Here is an 18,079-nt window from a genome sequence, read left to right on the forward strand (position 1 = left end):
GATCCTCTTGAAACGGTGCTGAAAATGGTCTGACTAATGGTGTAAACGTGTCAAAATTATTTTCATTTACAGAAAGCATATTTGAAATTAGTTTTGCTCTGCCTATACTAAGTCCATGTCCACACTACAAACTTATGTCAACTCAAGTTACGTCTGCATACAGCCGCCCAGTCAGTATGTCACTTGGGCATATGCGTGCTTGGCTCCTTGTGTTGGCAGTGCATGTACTCGCCAGTTCACGTATGTTTTTGATGCAAAGTGTAGTGCATCATGGGTAGGTATCCCATTGTGCAACCCACCATCATCCAGTGCACTGTCCTTTGGGGAGATTTGGCAATGCATGGTGTCATAAGTATAAAGGGAAGGGTAAACACCTTTAAATCCCTCCTGGCCAGAGGAGAAACCTTTTCACCTGTAAAGGGTTAAGGAGCGAAGATAACCTCACTGGCACCTCACCAAAATGACCAATGAGGAGACAAGATACTTGTCTGGGTGGGGGGAGAAACAAAGGTTCTCTCTGTCTGTGTTATGCTTTTGCCGGGACCAGAGCAGGAATGCAGGTCAGAACTCCTGTAAAGAGTTAGTAAGCAATCTAGTTAGATATGCGTTAGATTCTGTTTTGTTTAAATGGCTGATAAAATAAGTTGTGATGAATGGAATGTATATTCCGGTTTTTGTGTCTTTTTGTAACTTAAGGTTTTGCCTAGAGGGATTCTCTATGTTTTGAATCTGATTACCCTGTAAGATATTTACCATCCTGGTTTTACAGAGGTGATTCTTTTTCTTTAATTAAAATTCTTCTTTTAAGAACCTGATTGCTTTTCATTGTTCTTAAAATTCAAGGGTTTGGGTATATGTTCTATGCAACTCCTATGCAAATTGGTGAGGATTTTTATCAAGCCTCCCCCAGGAAAGGGGGTGTAGTGCTTGGGGAGATATTTTGGGGGGGAGACGTTTCCAAGTGGGCACTTCCCCTGTTCTTTGTGTAACACTTTGGTGGCGGCGGCGGCGTTTAACCTAAGCTGGTAAGAATAAGTTTAGGGGGTCTTTCATGCAGGTCCCCACATCTGTACCCTAAAGTTCAGAGTGGGGAAGGAACCATGACACATGGTAGGGCCAAAACGAATCGCCCAAGGGGTGACTGGGAGCAAGGGGTCAACTTCTCAGTTCGCAGCTGTGTCCATCCCATAATGTTACCTGTATCCCATAGTTTTTGTACCTTTTTTTTCAAAATCTCGCAAACCTGCAAGGCCCTCCTCATTGTCCACTATCTCTGACAGAAGCATAGAGCCTGCACAACTCTACATTATCATCATTAGTGTTGCAAGCACAGGGCGCACGATCCTGAAGTATTTGCAGAGCTTCAAAAAGAACTGAATCGGCGGGGATCATGGCATTTCCTTCGGGGACCAATTGCTATGGGACATAGTGATAATCAATGCAAGATTGTTGGTGGAGTTCATGGAGCAGCTGTAGTTGGTGGAGAAACAAGCACTGGTCTGAGAAACAAGCACTGGTTTGTGGGATGGTATCATAATGCAGAATTGGGATGAAAACCAATGGCTGCAAAACTTTTGGATGCACAAGGCCACATTCCTAAATCTGTGTGCTAAGCTTGCCCCAGCCTCTCAGCACAGGGACACGAAAATGAGAGCTGTACTGACAGTGGAGATGAGAGTGGCAATCACACTGTGGAAATGTGCAAAGTCAGTTTGCTAATGGTCAGTCAGGAATCAATTTGGAGTCGGGAAATCCACTGCAGAGGCCACTGATGCAAACGTGAAGAGGCATTAATCACTTCCTACTACGCAGGACTGTGGCTCTAAGTAATGCGCAGGACATAGTAGGAGGATTTGCAGCAGTGGGGTTCCTGAACTGCAGTGGAGTAATAGACAGCACATACCCCTATTTTGGCACCAGACCTCCTTGCCGCTGAGTACATCAAGAGAAAGGTCTACTCTTCTATGGTTGTGCAAGCATTGGTTGATCACTGGGGATGCCTCACTGACATCAGTGTGGACTGGTCAGGGAAGGTCCATGGCATGCTCTCATCCTCAAGAATACGGGACTATTCAGAAAGCTACAAGCGAAGACTTCCTTTCCCAGCTGGCGGATTACCATTGGGAATATTGAAATGCCAGTAGTGATCCTGGGGGACCCAGCCTACCCCTGGCTCATGAAGCCATATGTTGGCCACCTCGACAGTACCAAGGAACAATTCAACTACTGGTTCAGCAGATGGAGAATGACAGTTGAATGTGCTTTTGGTCATTTGAAGGGTCGCTGGCGTTGTTTACTCACAAGATTGGATCTCAGTGAGAAAAATACCCCAATGATTATAGCTGCGTGCTATGTCCTTCATAATATATGTGAAGCAAAGGGGGAGAAGTTGCCATCCAAATGGAGGGCAGAGTGGAGAGGCTGCCTGCTGAATTTGAACAGCCAGATACAAGGACTATTATAAGAGCTCAGTGCAGCACAATACAACTCATGGAGGCTTTGAAAGACCATTTTCACAGTGAGAGAGTAGTGTGTGGTATGTTCTACCTGGCCACTGCCCTTTTGTGGCCTGGTAGGAATTGTGTGGTGATTGCTGTATTTGTAGGAATGTAACATTATCAGTGCACCTATTTATTTTGTTTGTGAATGATCCTCTGAGTTGTATGACACTGTGCAGATAATTGATTTCTTTCAGAACTGCTGAGCTTCAGTAGCATGTGCTGTGAACTAATAAAGATTATTAACAGAATTTTATTCTGTAACAAAATAGGTGCCAAAAAAACCATGCAGTTTTAAAACAAATACGTTAAAAAGTTGTTAAGGCCCAATGAATTAAGAGAACAACCAGATTTCTTCAAGTGATAGTCCCTATATATATTCCAAACGTGGCTGCATATCCACCAGAACCAGAAGGTTTTCCCTACTAGTGTCCATTGATATACCATGCATCTCCTCATGTTCACAGTTGAGGGCATAATAGGCCGTGTGAGTCGACACCTCTCCAGTTCTCTCTTACTGCCGCAAGCCCCGTTCCTTTGTGTGCTCAGTTTTTACTAAGAGAGTGACTTCTTCCATTGTATATAGTTATTCATAGTTCCTTGCAGTTCTTCTCGTAGTTAGTAGTTGGTGCGTTAGTAGCAGTTAATGGTAAGTTAACTGGTCATCCCTGTTCGGAGACAGCCCCTCCCTCTGGGGACTGTGCCCGTGTCCCAGGGTTCAAGAACTCTGTATCCTGCCTGCGCTCCTTCTCTGAGCAACAAGCACTGGAGGGGTGTCTGTTGCTTCAGCGAGGCTCATATCATGGCACGGTATTGGATCTGCAAGTTGTTTCTGCTTCGGACCTGAGACACTCAAGATCTCTATTGAACTTATGAAGGGAAAAGAATTCATGTCCACTACAGATATATATACACCAACCATAGCTTTCACGTGTCTGTGTAGATGAAGCTTGTGATTGTCTTTAATGTCCCGCGGGGTGGAGTGGTAAGAATAGTGCTGCAAACCATGATGCTTCATGGAATGTTGTGGGGGAGGGGTTATTGGGATTTCTTAGTACTGAGTTCTCAATGAGTTGCAGGGGGAGGCAAGCCCAGGACTGTTGCACATGCAGGTTCACCAGTGTCTGTAGCATGTGTTCGCTGCCTGAGAAACCCCATTATGTCCTGGTGCATCTCCTCCTTTTCCTGCTGGGACTCCTGGACCTTTCTCCTCTTCACTTGTTCCTTCTCCAGGCTATCTACAGTGTTCATTCTCCAGGTCCTGTATTCATTGTCCCTTGCAATACTGGCTTGCAGGATCTCATTGAACATGTCATCCTGAGTCCCCTTCTTTCTCCTTCTCCTCCTTCTCTGGCTCAGGTGTTACACAGGTGTGGAGGGGGAGACCCTGAAGGCCACAAAGGCAGCAGAAGATAAAACAAAGAGGTACCATTGTCAGTGTATTCACTGCAGAACTTAGGATGCTGAACTCGCTCCTCTTGCTTCCCTAAAGTTACAAGCACTTCATTTTCACTTCTGTTTGGGACTGCGTGTGGATGGCACTAGCCATGGTGAGTATGGCTGCCAGAGGTTGGGGAAATGAGGAGGGAATTGCTTGGTTGCATGATTCTAGTAGCAGAAGGCAATGGCACTGAATACTGGCACCATTTTCCACAGGTGGTGGTGATTTTAGCTGATATCTAACTCCTGAGGGTAACAAAGGCAGAGAGAGCGCTGCTGCTGCTGGTGTCCCGAAGCTGCCTTGGCCTATATGCTGGTAACCTGTGTACTACAGTGGTGCCTGCTGAAGTTATCACTGAGTGGCATATGAAAGCGTTGTACCACGGAGCAAGAAATAAGGCAGCTCTCCCTCTAAACCTTTGGCAGAGGATTACAGAATACCTCCTTCGAAGTTTCATTGAGATCTCTCAGGAGGATTCAGAAGACATCCCTGTGTATATAAACAAACTGCCCTGCATGGCATGCCCCTCCACCAACTCTACAGGGGAATGAAAAAGCTGATAGCAACTCTGCCCCTCTTGGTTGAACTACTGCCTCTTCTAGCATAAGGAAATGAATGAATAGTTAAAATACTGTGCTCTGCTACTTTGGGGGTGCCATCCATGTAATTGAAGATTTATCTACTTACTTTTACCTAAGATTCCTTCCTCTGAATTGAGCTCACCTGTGCTTGATTGGCTGGTCTGTGATGAAATCAAAAACAGGTTCTGGCTCACTGCACCGCTGGAGCCCCCAGTCACCTGTTCCCCATAAACCTCTTCCTTGTCCACTATCATATCTTCCTCACTGTTCATGGCAGGGGCTTGTCCTTCGGGGTTCTTGGAAGTATCCATGGTGCTGTGGGTGGGTGGGGGGAATCTCTGCGGAGTATGGCATGTAGCTCTTTGTAAAGGTGGCAGGTCTGCAGCTTTGCACCAGCTGGATTGTTGTTCTCCCTCGCCACCTGCTATGCCTGCCGCAACTTCTTTTATGCAGCACTGCTGCTGATCACAGTCGTACTCCTTCTCCTGCATCCCCTGAGCAATCTGCTCGTAGATGTCAATGTTTCTATGGCTGTTACAGAGCTGTGCCAGCACAGCCACTTCTCCCCACAGGCCCAGGAGATCCAATATCTCCTGACTACTCGAGGCAGGGCCATGTCAGAAGCATTTAGCCAGCATGGTCAGCTAGGCAGTTGCACAAACAGTGGAGAGCTGCTAGGTGTGCAAGTAGGAAAAGGAATTTCAAAAATTTGTAGGGATTTAAAGGGGAGGGCAGTTCTGGTCTCCATGATTCCCTGAGCAGTGAAGTTCACAGTGGTGACCAGAGCAGTTAGTGTGGGTCATTGTGGGACAGTTTGGGTTGACATAACGAATGCTGTGTCTAGGTTCCCTGTGTTGACCTAAATACATTGACTCTATGCCACTCGGAGAGGTGGTGATACTGTGTTGGTGTAATGGTGCGTACAGTGGTGGGAGACTAATTAGAGTGCAGACACATGCACAACTAGGTTGATGTAAGCTACCTTGCATCAACCTAACTGTGTCGTGTAAACCAGGCCTAATAGCGAAACCGTGTTTGTTGCTGGTTTTAGGGGAGTTACTGCTGACAAACTTCTCTACCAATGGGTTAATTTCCAAGTGTAAACAAAGTTTGTACATATGAGTATGGCCCTACCAAATTCACAGTCCATTTTCGTCAATTTCATCGTCATAAGATTTTAAAAATTGCAGATTTCATGATTTCAGTCATTTAAATCTGAAATTTTATGGTGTAACTGTAGGGGTCCTGACCCCAAAAAAGGAGTTGTGGGAGGGTTGCAAGGATATTGTAGGAGAGGTTGTGGTACTGCTACCCTTCCTTCTGTCTGCGCTGCTGGTGGCGGCTCTGGCTTCAGAGCTCAGCAGCTGGAGAGTGGCAGCTGCTGGCCGGGAACCACCACCAGCAGAGCCACCACCAACAGCCGTGCAGAAGGATGGGATGATATGGTATTGCCACCCTTACCTTTGCTACCTGCAGAGCTGGACCTTCAGTCAGCAGCCTCTACTCTAGCTGCCCAGCTCTGAAGGCAGCAGTGCAGAAGTAAGGGTGGCATGGTATGGTATTGCCACCCTTACTTTTGTGCTGCTGGCAGGGCGCTGCCTTCAGAGCTGGGTGCCTGGCCAACAGCTGCTGCTCTCTGGCCACATAGCTTTAAAGGCAGCGCAGAAGTAAGAGTGATGATATTGTAACCCCTCTCCTCTTCCCCCACCCCCAATAAACTTGTGACCCCCCCCCCCAACTCCTTTTTGGGTCAGAGCCCACAATTTGAGAAACACTAGTCTCTCCTGTGAAATCTGCATAGTATAGGGTAAAAGCACACAAAAGACCTGATTTCGCAGGGGAAGACCAGATTTCACGGTCCATGATGCATTTTTCATGACCGCGAATTTGGTAGGGCCCTAAATATGAGCCACAACTTTCAAACCTGGATTCCTTAAATTCCTTTGAAAGCAGTTGGATCTGGGCTTGGTCTGAACCAGTCTTTATCAGTCTGCCAGTGTCTCTTCCTAGATTTCATACTTGACAAAGTAAAGATGCTTCTTGAAGTGGTGGGGAGTCTTCTAGGACTAGTGCAGTTTACAAATTTCCAGGCTCTCCACATGGATTACACTTTAATATAGTCAACCCTCAGGGATATTTCAGTACCTTAAAGATCAAAGAATTCTATACAGCATATTTAACAAAGTTCTATCACAAATTTGGATATGGAAACATCATTGAAAATGTGATTTATCTCGTGCATTGCTCAATTAGTATCTGTATGGCTCTCTTAATTTGTCATTTAGGTTTTATGTCAGCTTTGGAAGACCAGTCCCTGCATTCTTTTTGTTAAATAGTTCTCGGACCCATATTCTTTGAGGATTGTAATGACTAATGACTCTGCCAAGAGTGGGAGGATAGATAGATATAGATATATAGCAGTGCTTGAAAAGAGGTTACTTAGGGCATGTCTGCACTTACAGGTCTGCAGCGGCATGGCTGTACCTCTGTAGCCGTGTCACTGCAGCGCGAGTAGTGAAGACGTTCTATGCCAACGGCAAAGCTCTCTCGTAAGCCTTAAACCACCTCGGTGAGTGGCAGAAGATGTGCGCTTATGCCTGCGTGACTTATGTCGCTCTGGGGGGGGGGTGGAATATTCATACCCCTGAGCGACATAAGTGGTAGTGTAGATGTAGCCTTATTTGTAACTGTAGTTCTTTGAATAGATTGCAGATAGACCCATGACAGCATCTTCCTTCTCTGGAATTTAGGCTCTTTAAACAGTAAGGAGTGGGGGGGGAAATGAGGACAGTTGGACCCAAGATCCTTTGTCTACCTTTGCTTTGATATGTGTAGATCCACACAAGTGCATGCATTGCTCCTAACAGTTGACCTTTGCTAGAGGATTCTGAGTTTACATGCCAAAGCATGTAGTGCAGGTGTGGACAAACGTTTTGGCCCAAGGGCCACATCGGGGTGTGAAACTGAATGGAGGGCCGGCTAGGGAAGGCTGTGCTTCCCCAAACAGCCTGGCCCCCACCCCCTATCCGACCCCTCCCACTTCCTGCCCTCTGGCTGCCCCCCTCAGAACCCTCCACCCATCCCAATTGCCCCCTCTTGGGACCCCTGCCCCTAACCCCCTCCACCCCACCCCACCCCCCGAACCTCTGCCCTATCCAACCTCCCCCTGTTCCCCATCCTCTGCCTGCCTCCCCACCCCCAAACCTCGGCCCCATCCAACTGCTCCCTGTCCGCCCCCCGGGACCCCCTGCCCTATATCCAACCTCCTTACCATGCCGCTCAGAGCAGCATGTCTGACACCTGCACTGCCTGGCCAGATCCAGACATGCTGCTGCACTGCCCTGCATGAGCACGCAGCGGAGGGGGAACAGTGGGGGAGGGGCCGGGGGCTCAGGGGCCAGGCAGGACAGTCCCGAGGGCCAGATGTGGCCCGCGGTCTGTAGTTTGCCCACCTCTGATGTCTTGAAAATCTTAAGTGAAAATCTGTGTAGGCAAACTAAAAGTCAAGTAACTTTTCTTGTTAACGTCTGAAGATTTTTGTGTAAACAGACTAAACTTGAAACTGAAAAAGCAAAACTTAAAGAAGTGTTTTGCACTTGCCTTATACCTTTTAAAATATGGCTAATAACACTGATTAGTAAGTAATATGAAATTGACTTTTTGTCTTACTATTATGGTTTAGTAGGAATTCTTAACAGTTGGATTTCTGGGTACTTTAATCTTGTTTCATGCCAGTTGAGCTAAGATGTAACCAACAACGTTATCAGATTTTGCACCAGTGTTACAAACCACGTCATCTGAGTTTTAGATTAAGTAATTTAAAGGCTTTCTTCCAATATTACATGATTCTTTTTATAAAACTTTTCAGGGAAGAATTTCGTACAATGTGGGTGATTGGTTTAGTGTTTAAGAAGACAGAAAATTCTGAAAATCTGAGTGTTGATCTTACATATGACATCCAGTCTTTCACTGACACAGGTAAGCTTGGCTTCTCTAAAAGCTTGAAATTAATTAGTTTGTGCTGAATGTGTAATTATGTGGCCTTCATTTCAAAATATTCTACCATGGGTCTAGGTGGAAGGATATGATATGTTTGTTTTTTATTGCTTATTGGATGTATAGAAAATTAGTAGCAAAACTTTTGTTTGAATGGCTTCAGTATGTTGATTCTGGAGACATTTGCAGGACAATCAACTCGGCAACTTTACATTTGGGACATAACTGACTAATTTGGTCATAAGAATTTAATTTTTTCATAAACTGTACCTTATTTAAGGCATAATTTGCAACATACTTCTCACTGAAGAAGGTAAAACTTTTAAAATGTTTCTTATTCCATATAGTAAATTACATGGCTTTAAGTGATATTATAAACATTTATACTTAATCAACAATTGTGACCTACGTATGTTAATGGAAAATGTATGCTTCAGTGTAAATCTTTTTCCATGTTTATATCTGTTACTGAAAACAGATTAATAGCAGAACCTAGGCAGCATACCTTGTGCATTGCTGCAGTTAATCCAATATGTTGGAGCTCATCCTAACTAGTAAAGTGTAATTCATTCCTAGTGTTGTACTGACTATATTCAGAGATAAGGAGTACTTGTGGCACCTTAGAGACTAACCAATTTATTTGAGCATAAGCTTTGAGCTGTAGCTCACGAAAGCTCATGCTCAAATAAATTGGTTAGTCTCTAAGGTGCCACAAGTACTCCTTTTGCGGATACAGACTAACACGGCTGCTATTCTGAAACCTATATTCAGAGATGATACACAACACAAAAATAAATAAGTCATGCTAACTTCACAATCTGTTTAAAATGCTTTTGACAAACCAAAAAGGACAACATTGGTGGAAATTTGCAACATAACATCTGGAGAGCAAAATTAAGAATATGGCAGTGTTCTGTGTAAGATTGATTAGATGTATTGACAGTGTTGTTTTGACAGAGGTTTAAGTGTTGTTTCATAACTTCCGTACTGTGTGCAATAAAGCATTTCTTAACAAACCTCTGTCTGTGGATTCCCAAGTTGAGGCTTATTTAGTGAATACTATGAATTTGGCATACAGTAATATAGTCGCAGTAAGTGGTAAATGTAAAATGTGGAAAAGTATCTTAAACTGGACTAAAATAATGTTGTAAAGTAATGAAGTTGCCTTAAATAGAGGAGGGAGAGAAACCACACAAGCTCACCTCCCAACATGAAATGCAAGATTCAGCCATTTGTAAATGGACCTCTGGATTTCCAACATAAAAATGTTTAAAATCTCTAGTTTAAACATTAAACTGGTTTGATTTGAGATATTTGTGTAATGACTTGCATTCTGTCATCCTTTCATTACTCTTCCCTTTGTTTCCCTGACCTTCCCCCTTTAAAAAAAAAAAAAAAAAAAAGGCAATTTTATTGAGATTTCATAAATTTTTTTGACGGGTGTTTGAAAATCTTGGTGCTTCTATGTGCAGTTAACATCTGTTCTCAATCAAAAGGAAATTTCTTTCCCTCTCCCAAAACGGTGAATATAAGCTGCTTGATTAAAGATAGCGAGTGCTACACTCCTTTGATTTGACTAGAGAATGTAGACAGGCTGATTAGCACTCTTCCTACTTAGTGTTTTTAATTATCTTGCTTTACAATCTAAAATCTAATCTAGAAGCTCTTCCCTCAACTGGAATGGCAAATATACTCTTTGCAAATAGATCCTAAATTCTTATCGCTTGAAAACAGCATTCAAGACTTACGTTTCTGAATGGTCTCTGAATATCTCAGTTGTCAAACACGGAGCTCTATAAGTAGAATTTATAGACTATATCCAAACCAAAACTTTTAGTTAGAGTTTTAACAAATACCTCCAAAAATGTTTCTTTCTGAGGTATGGGGAATCTTAACTAGACGTTAATCTGGAAATGAACAGCAAAGGGATTAATCCAGCTCCCATTGCTATATAATCTTTCAGTACTCATCCCACCTGACGTACACTATCAATTTCATCTTTGAATTTACTCCTTTCTTATGATCTGGTGGTAATATGCTATTGGGTGTATATTGGTTTTATGTAACTTTTAAATTATTTTTGACAGGAATATAGACTAAAGATACATTCTTCTTTGAGTGTTTGTCCATGTCGATTCCATTCTCGGTGTGTGTGCACCCCCATGCACAGTTGTCAGAGACTTGCCTTAGCAGTATCCATAGGGTTGGCTGTGGCGCCCCCTTGAGTGCCGCGCTCATGCGTTGGTATATCAGGCACCACCAGCCCTATGCCCTCTCAGTTCCTTCTTATTGCCCGTGGTGGTTGGTCGGCGTGCCTCTCTCCCTTGCATCGCAAGTGGTCAGTGGTTTCTTTCCCTTTTGAACTTCGTTTCATCTGTAAATGGTTTTGTTTTATTGTAGATTAGTTAGTAAGTAGCTCTTAAGTACTGTAGTTAGTCAGTTAGGGTCCCGGCAGGGACTTTGCCTCAGGCAGGACATGCCCCGGTCACCGGGTTTTAAGCCATGTGCTGACTGTAATAGGCCTATACCTGTCAGCAACCCACATGGTAGCTGTCTGAATTGCCTGGGGGGAATCCCAAGTTAAAAGCGTCGCATCAGTAAGAACTTTTGTCCCAGGACACAGGAAGAACAAGACATTCACTTGAGGGCCCTCCTCATGTAGGCGGTTCTTCAGCCAGCCTCGGAGCCGGCCCAGCTGGACGCAATGCCCAGCACTTTGGCTTTAGTGTGTAGTGCACCCCCAGCACTAGGCTCTACCCAGCACCAATCCCCTTTGCTGGTGCCCAAGAAGACCAAGAAGTGGGACCTGGTACCGAGAAAGATAGACCAAGGGGCATTGTGCAGAGGACCCTGCCAGGGTCACCTGTGCACGCCGGAGCTGCGAGGGGGCACGTCCTCCTACCCCCATAAGGGATCCACAACAGACTCCGGGGAGCGGTAAACGATCCAGACTGATGGTGCAGTCAGTGTCTTCCCGGCACCCAGAGAGCAAAGGACTCTCCCACCACAGCCAGCACCACGTGCAGCGATGGACCCAGAAAAGGCTCCCTATGAGGGCAAGCCAGCTGTGAAAGCCTCCTAGAAAGCGAGTGAGCACCGCTGGTCTCTGGAGCCGAGGCAGAGCCCTTTGTCGCCGCATCCCTGGTCTCCGCATCAGCCCAACCAGTTCACTGCCACAGATGGCCAGCACTGCACTCCCGGTTTCTGCCCTCGCATCGAGTCTCACCCAGAGGGAAGCGCCGGTCGCCGTGTAGTCGGCACCAGTCATATTTGTGACAACCCTCCCCATGCTGACTATCACTGTCACAGAGACCTTCGGGGTGCTCCTCGACATGGCGCCGCTCCCCCTACTCCCAGCACCGGTCTGACTATTTGAGGCACCAGTCACTCATGGTGCCGGTTAGCCTCCAGACGCAGGCATCAATGGCCCTGCCCTGGTCACCGGAGGAGGATTCCTCTGGCATGGAGAGGGAGTCTAGCCCCTCACCGAAACAGCACTGTCACAACTGGGATCCTGAAGTTGCATCCACCTCAGTGATGCCGTCCTGGCAACAGGGCTAGTGTCCAGCGCAATGGTCTTACTGGAATGCCTGGGGCATGCCAGTTATGCCGATGCCCCCATCTCGCCAATTGTTGGTCGCCACATCAGACAAGCTCCAATCGGCACCAGTAGCAACAGGTTCGGTGCGTGAAGCACTAGCGGACGCTGAGGTGGAGGGACAGGTGCCCACCCTGAGACCCCCTTCCCCTGCAGGGGATGATGCCCGAGGCCCTCCCCCAGTGGTTAGTCATCATCCCCCTCTCCAGATGAAGTGGTGGCGGGGCCCTCCCCTGCTAGCCCATCAGATGACATTAAGGAGCACCAAGCTCTGCTCCGAAGGGTAGCCAGTAACTTTGGCCTAGAGGCAGAAGAGATGGTGGAGCAATCAGACACTTTGTTCAGTGTGCTCTCTGCATCCACCCCCACCCATGTCACGCTGCTGGTGCATGAAAGAGTCCTAAACATTGCCAAAGTCTTCTGGCAAACCCTGTCCTTCATCCCTTCAACTTCCAAGAGGGCTGAGAAAAAGTATTTTGTCTCTGCCAAGGGGTTTGAATACTTATACTTAAGGTCCTACCAAATTCATGGCCATGAAAAATGCGTCATGGACTGTGAAATCTGGTCTCTGTGTGCTTTTACCCTATACTATACAGATTTCATTCTCAAATTAAGTGTCCTGACTCAAAAGGTAGTTGCAGGGGAATTGCAAGGTTATTTTAGGAGGAGTTGCAGTATTGCTACCCTTACTTCTATGCTGCCTTCAGAGCTGGGTGACTGGAAAGTGGCGGATGTTGGCCAGGTGTTTGCAAGGGGGTTTCGGGGGAAGACTAAGAGGCAGGCAGAGGAACAGACAGGCTAGTGAAGGAGAAATAGAGCTCAGGAACAGGTTTGTAGAGTTGGGAAATTAAGAAGGGGCACAGCAGGTGGTCACGAAGGTGAAAGGGCAAGGAAGAAGAGAAGAGTAGCTTGTCCTATAGGAAGAGGGGAAGAGGCAATGGAGACAACACCAAATATGAGCCCCAGGAGGATACGGGATGGGTTGCAGAGGATTGCAAGAGAGAATAGGAATCAAGAGGACTTGCAGCCAGACGGAACAGGGGATAGACCGGAAAATCACACCATCACCAGAAAAAGGCAGCTCTACATGATTGGGGACTCCTTACTGAGAAGACTAGACAGGAGAGTAACCAGAGCTGATCCAGAGAACAGAAAGGTGTGCTATCTGTCGGGTGCTAAGATATGGGATGTGGACCTGAGGCTGAAGAGGATCCTAATGAGAGTGGGAAAGAATCCACTGATTGTCCTTCATGTGGGAACAAATGATACGGGTAGATTCTCCCTGGAACGTATCAAGGGAGACTGTGCCTGGCTGGGGAAGACGCTTAAGGAAATCGAGGGTTAGGTGATCTTCAGTGGAATTCTGCCTGTTCCTAGAGAAAGTCAACAAAGGTGTGACAAGATTTTTGATGATCAACAGATGGCTCAGGCAGTGGCACTATAAGGAGGGCTTTGGGATGTATGGCCATTGGGAAGCATTCGTGGACAGAGGACTGTTCTCTCGGGATGGACTGCACCTTTGTAAGGAGGGAAATAGACTTCTAGGATGGAGACTGGCACAACTGATTAAGAGAGCTTTAAACTAGGAATTTGAGGGAAATGGTTGGGAGATGTCCAGGTAATCTCCATGCCGGATTTTAACATTGAGAGGGAAGAAAACGAAGTAAGAAAGGATACAGCCGTGGGTAGGAGAATGGAGGTAAGGAGGAAGGGTAGTGTAGATACCAGTCTAATAGGTGATACTGGTGGTAGAATGTCTGTGCCTAATCGGGTAAAGAACGTGAGCAAAGCCAAACAGCAAAAATTAAGATGTTTGTACACTAACGCGAGGAGCCTAAGTAACAAAATGGAGGAACTAGAGCTACTGGTGCAGGAAGTGAAACCAGATATTATAGGGATAACAGAAACATGGTGGAATAGTAGTCATGACTGGAGTACAGGTATTGAGGGGTATGTGCTGTTTAGGAAAGACAGAAATAAAGGCAAAGGTGGTAGAGTAGCATTGTATATCAATGATGAGGTAGACTGTGAAGAAATAAGAACTGATGGAATGAATAAGACAGAGTGTCTGGGCAAAAATCACATTGGGAAAGAGAGCTACTAGAGCCTCCGCTGGGATAGTGCTTGGGGTGTGCTGTAGACCACTGGCATCTGATTTGGATATTGATAGAGACCTCTTTAATGCTTTTAATGAAGTAAATAGTAATGGGAATTGTGTGATCATGGGAGACTTTAACTTTCCAGATATAGACTGGAGGACAAGTGCTAGTAATAATAATAGGGCTCAGATTTTCCTGGATGCGATAGCAGATGGATTCCTTCACCAAGTAGTTGCTGAACCAACAAGAGGGGATGCCATTTTAGATTTGGTTTTGGTGAGTAGTGAGGTCCTCATAGAAGAAATGGTTGTAGGGGACAACCTTGGTTCGAGCTATCATGAGCTAATTCGGTTCAAACTAAATGGAAGGATAAACAAAAAGAGATCTTTGACTAGGGTTTTTGATTTCAAAAGGACTAACTTTAAAAAATTAAGGAAATTAGTTAGGGAAGTGGATTGGACTGAAGAACTTGTGGATCTAAAGGCGGAGGAGGCCTGGAATTACTTGGTCAAAGTTGCAGAAACTATCAGAAGCCTGCATCCTAAGAAAGGGGGAAAAATTCATAGACAGGAGTTGTAGACCAACCTGGATGAGCAAGCATCTCAGAGAGGTGATTAAGAAAAAGCAGAAAGCCTGCAAGGAGTGGAAGATGGGAGGGATCAGCATTACTTTATTGAGGTCAGAATATGTAGGGATAAAGTGACAAAGGTCAAAAGCCATGTAGAATTGGACCTTGCAAAGGGAATTAAAACCAATAGTAAAAGGTTCTATAGCCATATAAATAAGAAGAAAACAAAGAAAGAAGAAGTGGGACCACTAAACACTGAGGATGGAGTGGAGGTTAAGGATAATCTAGGCATGGCCCAATATCTAAACAAATACTTTCCCTCAGTCTTTAATGAGGAGCTTAGGGATAATGGTAGGATGACAAATGGGAATGAGGATATGGAGGTAGATATTACCACATCCGAGGTAGAAGCCAAACTCTAACAGCTTAATGGGACTAAATCGGGGGGCCCAGATAATCTTCATCCAAGAATATTAAAGGAATTGGTATATGAAATTGCAAGCCCATTAGCAAGTGTTTTTAATGAATCTGTAAACTCAAGGGTTGTACTGTACGACTGGAGAATTGCTAACATAGTTCCTATTTTTAAGAAGGGGGGGGAGGGAAGTGATCCGGGGAACTTCGGGCCTGTTAGTTTGACATCTGTAGTATGCAAAGTCTTGGAAAAAATTTTGAAGGAGAAAGTAGTTAAGGACATTGAGGTCAATGGTAATTGGGACAAAATACAACATGGTTTTACAAAAAGTAGATCATGCCAAATCAACCTGATCTCCTTTGTTGAGAAGGTAACAGATTTTTTTAGACAAAGGAAATGCAGTGGATCTAATTTACCTCGATTTCAGTAAGGCATTTGACATGGTTCCACATGGGGAATTATTAGCTAAATTGGGCAAGATGGGGATCAGTATGAAAATTGAAAGGTGGATAAGGAACTGGTTAAAAGGGAGACTACAATGGGTCATACTGAAAGGTGAACTGTCAGGCTGGAGGGAGGTTACTAGTGGAGTTCTTCAGGGATTAGTTTTGGAACCACTCTTATGTAATCTTTTTATTATTGACCTTCGCACAAAAAGTGGGAATGTGCTAATAAAATTTGCGGATGACACAAAGCTGGGAGGTATTGCTAATTTAGAGAGAGACCGGGATATCATACAGGAAGATCTGGATGACATTGTAAACTGGAGTAATAGTAATAGGATGAAATTTAATAGTGAAAAGTGCAAGGTCATGCATTTAGGGATTTTTAACTGAAAATTTTGTTGTAAGCTGGGGACACATCAGTTAGAAGTAACGGAGGAGGAGGATCTCTGACTATTGGTTGATCACAGGATGACTATGAGCCGCTAATGTGATATGGCCGTGAAAAAAGCTAATGCAGTCTTGGGATGCATTAGGCGAGGTATTTCCAGGAGAGATAAGGAGGTGTTAGTACAGTTATACAAGGTACTGGTGAGACCTCATCTGGAATACTGTGTGCAGTTCTGGTTTCCCATGTTTAAGAAGGATGAATTCAAACTGGAACAGGTACAGAGAATGGCTACTAGGATGATCCGAGGAAAGGAAAACCTTTCTTATGAAAGGAGACTCAAAGAGCTTGGCGTGTTTAGCCTAACCAAAAGAACGTTGAGGGGAGATATGATTGGTCTATATAAATATATCAGAGGGATAAATACCAGGGACGGAGAGGAATTATTTAAGCTCAGTACCAATGTGGACACAAGAACAAAGGGATATAAACTGGCCATCGGGAAGTTTAGACTTGAAATTAGATCAAGATTCCTAACCATCAGAGGAGTGAAGTTCTGGAACAGCCTTTCAAAGGGAGCAGAAGGCGCAAAAGCCATATCTGGCTTCAAGACTAAGCTTGATAAGTTTATGGAGGGGATGGTATGATGGGATAGCCTAATTTTGGCAATTGATCTTTTGTTGTACCAATAAATTAAAAACCAGCAGGATCTTATTAAAGGGAAAAAGGCAAAATACCACATTTATTGTGAATACAGAAAGAATCATAGTCTACAGCTGTAACATTCCATTCAATCTCATCTTTATTCACTCATTCATTCATACACACACACACAGGTTCTGCAAGGTTGTTATCATAGTAAGCAGTTAGTTATAGCTATAACATTCCATTCAATCTCATATTTATTCACACATTCACACACACACACACACACACACACACACACACAGGTTCTGCAAGGTTGTCATCATAGTTACCAGCCTTAGAGTTGCTCATGCCAAGCCACTGGCCAGGTGGCCTGGACATGAGGAGGGAGCAGGGCCTTGTCAGATGCTCATCTGATGCTCCTGGAAGTTGGTTTGCAGAATCAGACCCCAAAGTTCTCACTTTTTAGAGTCTCTTTTTATAGGAATTTCTTCCTAGGCCAGTCTGTGGGAATTGCTTCATCATGCTGTTGCTGAATCAATCAGCAGATGGCACATTCCTGACGGCTCCGTGCTGCTAGATGTTATCTTGTTCTTTGGTTCTCCCATTCTTGAGGCTGTTGGGTGGATTCCAGTCTGCCCTCCGGGGGTCCTCTGGTTATTTCCACTTGACGCCTTCTTCAGCCGATGGACACTGGATTCTTAGGCTGGCACCTCCCTGATCATTCAGTTATTATCCACACCAAGCATCCATCCACATACATCCTCTATCTCTATTTTAATCACAATTGTTAATACAACAAAAGGGCGAGGAGTCTCTGGGTGCTGTTTCTGTTGTTAGAGTATTGCTTTGAGTCTCTGTGAATTGCTTTGAGAACAGACTCTGTCTTAGAATGTACTAACACAATTAGCAGCTTGCAAGTTTCACACATAGAGGGAGAGAAACAGTACCAAAACCCAAGAGACCTCTTAATTAGTAATACCCTGGAATTTAAACTATGGGGAATCAAACTCATTTGTGATTTTAATACAGAACTTCTTTAATATGATCCAACACTTTGACTTAGCGGTAAATATGCCCAATGGCCTGTGATGGGATGTTAGACGGGGTGGGATCTGAGTTACTACAGAGAATTCTTTCCTGAGTGTCTGGCTGTTGAGTCTTGCCCACATGCTCAGGGTTCAGTAGATTGCCATATTTGGGGTCGGGAAGGAATTTTCCTCCAGGGCAGATTGGCAGAGGCCCTGGGGGTTTTTCGCCTTCCTCTGCAGCGTGGGGCACGGGTCACTGGCTGGAGGATTCTCTGCACCTTGAAGTCTTTAAACCACGAGGTGAGGACTTAAATAGCTCAGACATAGGTCCGGGGTTTGTTACAGGGGTGGGTGGGTGAGATTCTGTGGCCTGCGT

The 18,079-nt window shown here is 44.9% G+C and overlaps 1 protein-coding gene across 2 annotated transcripts in view; it reads left to right on the forward strand.

The window, feature by feature from the left end:
• Positions 1 to 18,079, forward strand: part of PAPOLA (poly(A) polymerase alpha) — a 96,785-nt gene that overhangs the window by 53,136 nt on the left and 25,570 nt on the right. For both annotated transcript variants that reach the window (XM_074956188.1, XM_074956189.1), the window contains exon 15: positions 8,389 to 8,498. In XM_074956188.1, the coding sequence (XP_074812289.1) occupies positions 8,389 to 8,498 (110 nt within the window). The remainder of the gene's footprint in view (positions 1 to 8,388; positions 8,499 to 18,079) is intronic.

Source organism: Natator depressus, chromosome 6, assembly GCF_965152275.1.
Source record: "Natator depressus isolate rNatDep1 chromosome 6, rNatDep2.hap1, whole genome shotgun sequence".
NCBI classification, from domain to species: domain Eukaryota; kingdom Metazoa; phylum Chordata; order Testudines; family Cheloniidae; genus Natator; species Natator depressus.